This window comes from Ammospiza nelsoni, chromosome 4, assembly GCF_027579445.1.
Source record: "Ammospiza nelsoni isolate bAmmNel1 chromosome 4, bAmmNel1.pri, whole genome shotgun sequence".
Classification (NCBI taxonomy): Eukaryota; Metazoa; Chordata; class Aves; order Passeriformes; family Passerellidae; genus Ammospiza; species Ammospiza nelsoni.
This window is the reverse complement of record NC_080636.1, coordinates 68,022,793-68,032,629: the sequence shown is the minus strand read 5'-3', so window position 1 is coordinate 68,032,629 and position 9,837 is coordinate 68,022,793. Positions and strand designations below refer to the sequence as shown.

The 9,837-nt window shown below is 50.3% G+C and overlaps 1 protein-coding gene across 1 annotated transcript; it reads left to right on the top strand.

Moving 5' to 3' along the window:
* The first annotated feature begins 352 nt into the window (after nt 1-352).
* PPP1R3B (protein phosphatase 1 regulatory subunit 3B) lies at nt 353-6,209 on the top strand. Its single transcript, XM_059471082.1, has 2 exons — nt 353-447; nt 2,773-6,209. The coding sequence occupies exon 2, from the start codon at nt 2,804-2,806 to the stop codon at nt 3,662-3,664; it is 861 nt and encodes a 286-aa protein (XP_059327065.1). The 5' UTR covers nt 353-447; nt 2,773-2,803; the 3' UTR covers nt 3,665-6,209.
* The last annotated feature ends 3,628 nt before the right edge of the window (nt 6,210-9,837 follow it).

The window sequence follows — 9,837 nt, the reverse complement described above, 5'->3', positions numbered from 1 at the left end:
CTCGTGTGTGCGGGACCGGCTCTGGCGCTCCCCGCCGCGGCGGTGCTGCTCCGGGGGGAAAGCGGGATCCTGCGGCTTGGCTCCTGCAGCCCCCTGGCTGAGGTGGGAGCGGAGCCCCGGGGCTGCCCCTCCGCGGGGCTCCGCTGCTGCTGCTGCCGCCTCTCCCGGCTCTGGGCGGCGCGGCTTGGCTGCCGGCGCGGAGGGGGCGGGCTGTAGCGAGGGCGCGCCGCCGGGCAGACGCCTGTGGGAAGCGGGCTGTGCCCCGGGGGTGGCCCGGCCCCCCGGATCGGGGAGGAGGAGGGGGTGCGGAGCCACCGAGCGCTGCTTCGGCTCTGCCACGGCTGCGAACTTTGGCTCTGCGAGTGCTGCACGGCCAGCCCTGGGCGAGGGCTCACCTGTCCCCAGGTAGCAGGTGGGAGGCAACCGGAGGGGCTCGATAAGGGAGGTGTAAGTAATTCCTTGGCTCTGGCTTAATTCTCCTTCGTAGAATGGCAGGAGGGAGCAATGAGTGGCGACAGTTATCCTTCTCTGGAGAGGGTAAAGCTACAGGAAGAAGTCTGGGGCAGAGTCAAGTTTGCTCTCCTTTTGATGGGCTATGGAAAGGATTTGGCCCCTGTACCTGCATAGAGCTCCCTGCCTGCACTTTTTGCTTCCTGGAGCTTTATTTCCTGAATGAGCTCTCTAAACTATATTCCTGCTCCCACTTCCAAAGCATCTGGAGTTCAAGATAAGCCTCCTCAGCCCCAAAGGGGAAACCTGCGTCTGGCTGAGAGCTGGGCACTAGTAGACTCTCCAGTGCAGAAAAAGTTGTCTGGATTATCAAATGGATTGGCAGTTCATTCCTACTCCTATAAATGTGCTTCATAAAAGCACAGGGCTCATGCTCATAGTTGGTTATGATGGGCTCTCGCTATAGTTTTTAGCTTGGAAAAAAGCTCCAGGTTATGCAGCTGGGCATTCTATGCCTCTTCATTCTAAAACTGAATAACCAAGGCTTCCTAAGAAACCTGGCTTCTCAGAAGTTACAGGAATTCAGCTGAATAAATTTCCCTGGGAAAAGATGCAATGCAGATGAAACTGACCCAAGAGAAGAAGCATTGGGAGCTGCATTAATTTCAAGGAGGAAATGACCTATATAAAGCGTGTGTGAACAAAAACTTGGCAAAACCAGGTAGAGATGAGCAGAGTAGTGCTAGCAGACAGGTGGATCTGAGGTGTCTGTTTTGTGCAGCTGAAAGGAGGCACTGCAGAGGGAGTTGGCTGGTGGGTGTGTTGGGATGCAAGCCTTGGCACATGTGCTCTGAATAAACAGATACCCTTGCTGAGTGGATGCTGTGAAAGCCTGCTCAGAGCTGCGGTGTTGGTGTTACAGGGTGGGGAGTTAAAGCACTGAATTGGAGAGTGTGGCTCTTCTTTTTCTTGGCACGGGAGCAGCAATCAAGTACTAGAGCTGGCTGTACGTGGCTTTGGCAGCCAGAACTCTGCTGCATCACAAGGCCAGTGGTCACTGCTACTGTTGCTGCCTCATCCCTCTCTGTGTGGTGGGAGCAGCTTTGGAAGCTGGCCTGCTGCCAAGCGGGAATTTTATTAAAGGAGTAATCTGTGTTTAATGTCAACTGCAATACAGTTGACTTAAGGGGGATGTGTGTGATAAATCCATCCAGCAGTTTATCCAGAGCCAGGCCAAAGAGAGAGTCTGCCAAAAGCATCCATCGGAATGTCAGTGTAAGGGCAGGAGCGATGGGTGCAGTGTTCTGGGAGCTGCCTGGCTGCAGAGGCATCTCCAGGGTACATCTGGCAAAGTGCCCTTCTGTGGGTGCATGGGGAGAGAGAGATGGTGCTGTCTCCCTGGAGGAGGGGGCTGGGTGCTGGAGGGGAGGCTCTAGTGGAGGGGCACATGGCCTGTGCCTTCTGGGAGAAGGAATTACTTCCAAAGCTTTGGTGAACCTCGAGTAGGTGAGTTGTGTTTGGCAGAGCCCTGTGGCTGTATGGATGTTTTCCAGGGGTTTAGTGCAATCCCCGTGGAGGCTTGAGGTGTAGACTCCGTGCTGGAGGTAAAACTGGCTGATGTGCCTCTGAGCTGATGTTATTTTAAAATGGATAGAGGGAAGAAAGCTCCAGAGCAGTGTTGGCTGAGCCTGTGCCCTGCTGCTGCGCCAGACTGTTGCTATCTTTGCAACACTACTTGGAGGCACTTTGGATGGAGCAGTTCTGGGGGACAGTGATGAGCAGAGTGTGTAGCTCAGCTGAATGAGTGCTTTTGGCTGACATCTGGGCTTTTATGAGAGGTGAAGTCAGTTGTGTATGGCAGCTTGTGACAAACTGAGTTCCTACTGCAAAAGCTTGTGAAGCCCTGGAGAGAATCTCTCCTGAAGGGAGGCAAGCACAGCAGGAGTAGTGCTGAAATTCAATAATCTGGGGATTTTGTGAGCATTGGCAGGACTGAACCACGGGCTTTGCTTTGGGTTGCAAATGCTCTGGAGCCTGCTATTGCTAGCCTAGTAGACAGTGGCTGTGTGTGTGCCTTCAAAGGATGACTTTGTCCCTGTAGCAGTTGGAAGAGCTGTTCAAGGGCACAACAGGCTCTGGTCCTGCCACTTCTTTAGTGTTTTTGTCACAGTGTCAGTAAATCACACCGTGCAGATACCTGCCTTTAATTAAGAAGAAGCTTATTTGGGATGGCTTGGGGGGGAAGTGATATATCAACTGTCTGACAAAATTTCTATTAAAGTGCTTTTCTGGCATCAACTGACCCTTTTTCTCATCTTCCAGAGTGTTAGACTATTTCCCTCACAAGCAAGCAATGGCTGTGGATGTGGCCATGCAGCTGTACCTCTGCTCCTCACCCTTGCGCAGAGAGAAGTGCGCCTGCAAAATTGCTCCAAAGGCCAGCAAGCCGCTGCGGCCCTGCATCCAGCTGAGCAGCAAGGCTGCCCTGAAGGGCACCGGAGAGACAGCAAACTCCTTCCCACACAGCAAGGCAAAGAAGAGGGTGTCCTTTGCAGATAGCAGAGGCTTCGCTCTGACCATGGTGAAGGTGTTCTCGGAGTTTGAGGATCCGCTAGATATTCCTTTCAACATCACAGAGCTGATAGACAACATCGTGGGCCTGACAACCGTGGAGAAGGACAGCTTCGTCCTGGATTTTGTTCAGCCCTCTGTAGACTACCTGGACTTCAGAAACCGCCTCCAGGCAGACTGTGTCTGTCTGGAAAACTGCATGCTAAAGGAGAAATCTATTGTGGGAACAGTGAAGGTGAAGAACCTCGCCTTTGAGAAGACGGTGAAGATCCGGATGACGTTTGACACATGGAAAAGCTTTGTAGATCACCCGTGCCAGTATGTCAAGGATATGTACGGAGGGTTGGACCAGGACACGTTTTCCTTTGACATCAGCTTGCCTGAGGGGATTCAGTCGCACGAAAGAGTTGAGTTTGCCATTTCCTTTGAGTGCGATGGGAAGGTGTACTGGGACAACAACAGGGGCACAAATTACAGGGTCATCCGGTCAGAACTGAAGTCTGCCCAGGAAGCTGTCCGTCCCCCACAGGCTCCTGACTTCGGCAGTGCATTTGACCGGTTTGGGAGCCCTCGGTGCTCCTATGGCCTCTTTCCTGAGTGGCCCAGTTATTCAGGCTACGAGAAGCTCGGGCCCTACTACTGACCCAAGGACAAAGGCCAGGCTGACTGACTGCTGCTGGTGTGTCTGCAGGCCTTGGGGCTGGCCTGAACACAGGTGTATGAATGGGTGGAAGAAGTATGGCTCTGTGTAGCTTAGCATAAGCCTCCCAGCAAAACCAGATGTACAGTGCTCTGCTGGCAGGGGGCTTATAGTCAGAGCAGCAAATCTGGCTCTCCAGATGCTCAGAGGACCAAGGACTGCTCATGTCTCTTCAGCACTTCTTCTTCCTCTTCAGTAAAGATGCCAGTGTCCAGGGAAACACTACAGTGCTTATATTTTCTGTTCAAGCTGTGTAGTGGTGGCTGCTTTGAACTGCCTGCCTAGTATTAAAAGGCTCTTTCAAAATATATCCTTTTATTACATTGTTAGTGGGCTCTCCTACAGCTGCTGGGTTCTCCTTGCAAAGCCAGCCTGTGTCTGTCAGGAAATAGTGTGCTTGGATTGCTGGGAATGGAGTCCTCTCTTTGCACATATCCTTGTAGTGAGGCCCATCCTACTGGAGGCAGAAAGCTGTTTTGGAAGTGAAAATGCAATGTGATGACAAGAAGTGTGGCCCTACAGCCTGCCGTATTAGGAGACGTGCCTGTGGCAGAGGATCTGATATGCTTAGTCACTGGTTGTTACATCAGATGATTTTGAAAATCTCTCATACCATTGGTGTTACCAAAAATAGAGATTAGCTGTGGCTGTGTGGTGCTTGTAACACAGCTGTGGGTTGACATCCTTGACTGCCTTCTTCAAAACTCTCCTGTTGGTTTAATCACCTGTGACCAATGATGCTTTTTCCCCTTGATGGACATCTGAAATTGCTGGACCCTGAAAATGCATTTCATCCTCCTGTGGACTGTAAACCAGAGTTTTGTCCAGCTGGGGCCCAGGGTCCTGTGCAGGGGACTCTGCTCAGGTGCTATAGGAGCCAAACACAGCCGGAGCCTGTGGCTGTCTATGCTGTGTCCTGTACAGGAAGGTGACTGTTGTGTACCTGCTGTGTCATGGAAGTGCCTTGGATGAGAAAGGGGTGGTATGTGCAATCCCAGCAATGCTTTGGGATGAGCAGGCTTTGAAGCTGGTGTTGCTTTTAAGATCTGGTAATGGTTTGTTACTCTGTGCCATGGACTGCTTGGCAGATACAGGCACAGCACTGCTCACCTGTCAGGGTGCTGTGGCTGTCCTGGATGAACGTGCTGGGCTTCCCTCTCTGCTGAAGCAGTATCTGCCAGTTTGACCTGCAAATGCCCAGACTTTGCATTGCTGGCCGCAAAAAGTGGCTCAGCCCAGCTCTGCAAAGAACTAGCCATGAGGAGAGTGAGATGTGGGGTTATCTTGACAGCACCCCTGCATGTGAGACAAATCACAGATGTGAGCCATCTCTGTCATTAAAGAGGTGGCTTGGCTTCTGGCTGTGTGCTGGGCTGGTGAGCTCAGCAGTGCCAAGCAGCCTCACAGAGCTTCTTGGGTGCTAACCCAGCAGAATAACTTAATCCTTCAGCTCAGAGAGAGAGAGTGCTGAAGAGTCTGTACAAATAGAGGTCAAGGAAATGCTGCTTTTTCTAGTGCATAAGCTTTACATAATTTTGGGTGCCTCTAGTAGCCTGTGGATGTGCTGGAGAGAAGCAACAGGCTAGACTGCTTAACTTTGTTAACATAGCTTTTAATTCTGGAGACTACTGTACAAATACCTAGAAGCTGTTTTACTCTAACCTAGAAGGGATACTGGGATCACTGTTGGATATGAAAAGGGACAGGAGTTTCCAGGAAGAATAGCTGGCCTTCAACTGCTGCTTTTTCAAAATACAGAATCAGGATGTGACCTCAGTGTGCCTGATCACTTAGCTGAGGTGGTGAATCTCCTTGCTAGCCCAGAACTCATCAGGTTTGGTTCCTCTGTTCAAACAGCTTGCCAAGTCAGCCCTTAGAGCCTGCATCTGATTTCTCTGGAGGGGACTGTTGCCTAGCTTGGCTTGGTTTTAAACTTGAGGCAAGTTTGTGTGACACTGATACTTTTTATTTATTTAGTGTATGGTGTTGATGTTGTAAGACACTTGGCTGTAGAAAAGTCATGTTCTCCTGGCACCTTCTTTGCCCATGGAGAGCTGTTTGTGAGCCTGAACAAGGCATGTGGGTCTGGGGTGCTGTGGATGGTGGTGTTCCCTCATGGGCTTGTTTTCAGGCTGTGCCTTGGGTGTGCTTAGGGAGGAACACGGAAGATAAGCTAGAAGAGCAGTGCCATAAGTAAAAGCTAGGTTGGGAACTGACTATCTGATCAATAGCAGTTTAAACATACTACTTGTGGCCTTTCCCCTTTTCCCTTTTTCCATTGCCAATGTGAACATAGAAGTGAGGGGGTTGCTCTCCTTGCTCTATGCCTGGAAGTGCCTTGTAGGATGTTTTGCATGTTTGTTTTTAAAAGATATTTTTGTACACAACATTCAAGTGGAAAATGCACTTTATAATTGCCATGTAATGACTCTTTTAAAAATATGGCTGTTTTTATCTGATTGTTAAAATAAAGGTGGAAAAAATGTTGGCTATGTACCTTATTTAAGCACCCATGGGGCTGGGGAGGCAGTTTGGACACGGGTCCAGCTTCCTGCAAGTGGCCATTGGCAGGGAGGAGTGCACATCCACCCTGAATTCTGCTACAGGAAAGAGCTGGCTATTCCTGCTGCCTTCCTGCCAACACAAATGCTTCCCTTGCCTCTGCAGCCCTGGGATGGGAGGAGCCCCGAGCGTTCTCTCTGCTCCCAGGTTTCCCCACTAATCACTGTGTTCCCGAAGTGCTCTTCACTCTTCCCCTGCTTGCAGTGCCAGGAACAGCCTTTTCGGGTTTCTCTGCTTTTGTTTTCAGTCAATCTCCCTCTTCTCCCCTTCCCCCACCTCGGCTTGATCTGGGATCAGGGCTTTGCTCTGTGTGCTGGGCTGTGATGGATGCTGGGAGAGGTGTTGCAGAAGGGGGGGCAGGCTCTTTTCTAATACCAGGATCAAGTGAAAGTTAGGCCCTTCCTTATGTCTAAGTCATTATCCTTGTCACTACAATAAGAAGCATGAGGAGCAATCGTGCCCCTTTGCAGAAAGGGAACAGCTGCTGCAAATGCCAGCCAGGGGGCCAGCTTTGGCATTCGACCTGGCTCTCACCACAAAGACTGAGCCTTGGTGATGCTCTGAAGGTGTATTTCAATCGGCTCCTGAGCTGGGTGGGATTTGCTGCTTACAGATAAGGTAAGGTGGGAAGCTGTGGGGGAAGGGGAGGGAGGTGTGTTTGTCTTGGTGTGTGCTGGTTTGAGCAGCTCTAGGCTGTGCTTCCCATCTTCCTGCAGAGCCTTGCACAGAGTGAGCTTGGCCTTTGCTCTATACAGTGATAAAACCGAGCACCTCCTGTCTGTGGCTTTCCCCAAGTCCCTTGCTGTCATAAAAGTACTTTTTTAACAACTGTGGTTCTTTTAATCAAGCATACAACACAGGGCTCTTTTAAAAGGTAATTGGATTGTTTTTCTGGCAGCATAAAAGAAAAAAAAATTAAAAGGTATTTGTGTCCCTGCCTCAGGTGCTTGGGGTGGCTTGGCCAGGGCTGTTTTCACATCTGAATGCTGGCCCAAGCTCATGAATGAGAAAACTGCAGCTAGACATTTCCTGTAACAGCTTTGTGGCTGAAAACCCCATCTGAGGACAGTTTCAGTTTAGGACATAAGGGAAGTCCAAGCCATCTATGGTAGCTGAGGAGATGGTGCAACATTAGAAGGGCCAAGAGAGCTCAGCTCTGGGGTTTCTCCCTAATGCCCAGGTGTGTTATATGCTAGATGATACAGATATTGCAATTGCTGCATTTATAAAGCCCTTGGTGGCAGGTGTGATTGTGTACTTGCTGGTTAATATACAAAGATTTCTTAGAATGCTCATGCCATTGCACCCCCTCCCCCAACCACTTTTCTCTCTGTATCCTGAGAGATTTTGATGCCACCTCTGGGTAGAGATAACTAAGCTGTGGTATCATGTTGATCTTGGATGTGTTCGGAGGTTCTGGTTTCCAGAGTTTGTGTTCCAGGCACAGTTTGGTTAAGGAGAGGAGGGCAAATATTCCCTGCTCCATGTCCGCCTCCCATTGGCCTGGGGATGCTGTCCTACAGGGGGGGCAGCTCTGCTGAGCCACTGCTGTCACAGCAGCCTCTGGAGCACACTGGATTGATTGCAGGGCCTGGCTACAGTGACAAAGGCAGGATGTGGGCTCCCTGCACCTGCATCCTGGCAAAGCAGAGTCCCAAATGTTGTGTAAATGTCAATTCATGAGCACCCCACATTCTTGCTTCAGATGTTTGCCAGGGGGACCCATGTGGGAATGCTCTAGGGAAAACTGCCCAGAATGAGAGAATATGCAGAGGAATGTGTCTCTTCCAAATCATGGGAGTGTAAATGTGTCCAGGCAGTACTTTGCTGCTGGACCAAACTTTTCCTTGGTTTTAAATGTAGCTCTTAAAGGCATTTGCAGTGGAGAGTGATGTGTGGAAGACGTGTCTGCCTTGCAACCAGTGAGCAGCACAGAGCAGGTCATTTCCCAACAGCAGTCAGCTGTTCTTCAGGTTTCTCTCCACAAAGCAGCAGCAAATGAGCCTCTCTAAGACTGGGTCTTTGGGGGAAAGTCTCTTGACCACAAGGCAAGGGGTAAACAGGACCAGCATGTTTCAGCATGGCCCATGGAGTTCCCTGCTGCTCTGTAGTGTCTCCCTTGCTCGGGCACTGCCCTTGTCTCTCTTACACACCATGATGCTGTTTCCAGTGTCGCCATCACCAGACTGAAGCATCAGCTTGATTTCACAATGTCTTCCACAAGCTTGTGTGTGGTCACAGGGGGCAGGAAGGGCACTTGTGTGTGGTGGGAGGAGGCTGTGCTGAGGACACTGCTCTCAGCAGCCCCAAGAGCACTCTGTACTCCTGGGAACAGCACAGAGTTTTGCCAAAAAGCCGGCAGCATGGGGCTGGGTTGTGATGCTCCCAAACTCCCCTGGTGTTTTCACAGACTTGTTCCTATTGGGCAGTTCAGCTGGCTCTAAATTATTACAATAAACCATATTTATGTCCTTGGGGTTTTTTTTATGGAGCTAAGCTCCAAACCAGCTGCTCTGGCCCAGCAAGATTCTGCTGCTCTGCAGCCAGAGAAACTGCCCAGCCTGTCTTTATCCTCCCCCTTGGAGGGGTGCCCTGCCAAACAGTTAGCTGTTTCTAAAGACTGGTTATTGACATTTACACAAGGCTTAAAGAAAGAAAAAAGGTGTCTTTGTGGAAAAATAACTGCAGCTGGCCTGTTCCTTTGGCACAGATAAGTCAGACCAGTCACCAGTTTAAGTACTTTGGCTCCTGGAATGGGATTTGGGCAAGCCCTTCCAGCTGATGCATTAGTCACGGATCTCTTCTCCCCTCTGATGCTGCTATGCAGTCTCAGGAGGACGGAAGGCTCCAACTCCATAACTCAGGAGAAATATGTTTAAAAGGCATAAGAGGAGGGTGAAACATGCATAAATGCTTTTATAGCTTCCCACTGTTTCTGGTGTGGGAATCTTGTTGTGACCATGGTGATGCCTTCTACCTAGCAAATCCTTGACAGGCTCAAGTGGGAGGAGGTCTCTGAGATGTCTGCTCCTAGCAAAACCACTCTCACAGCTAACTGTGGTCACTCAAGGCCTTACCCATGTGGATGAACTCAATGTTGGAGATGCCACCACATCTCTGTGCCCTGTCTCAGGGTTGCACTGCCCTCCTAGGGGAAAAGACCTCTCCTAGGTCCTCAGGAATCAAGGGACTCTGCACAATGTTGTAGTCTTGACAAAACACCTGGTTTCTTCCAGCTCCTGGCCAGATTCAGGACATATAGTTGTGGGTGTACAAGATAAGCAGCCACAGGACAAAAATATTTCAGGGCTGGCAAGTCCTAATACATGTAGTTTGGAGCAAGGGAGCAGCTGCCATGTACATACAGCAAGATCCTTGTCATCTTCCAAGGCATCCTGCAGTAAAAGATAGAGCCATATTCCCAGTACAGTTGCTGGAAAACCCCACTGTCAAGAGTCAAAGGCCTAAACTGACCTACAGCCCACCTCCCAATCTAAGCAAAACAGAGCCCAGTTTCCCTCCCAACACTCTATTTAGCAACGGGGAACTCATGA

What these genes read in the sequence shown, in the direction of transcription:
- PPP1R3B (XM_059471082.1), top strand. Translation starts at nt 2,804, where the DNA reads ATGGCTGTGGATGTGGCCATGCAGCTGTACCTCTGCTCCTCACCCTTG.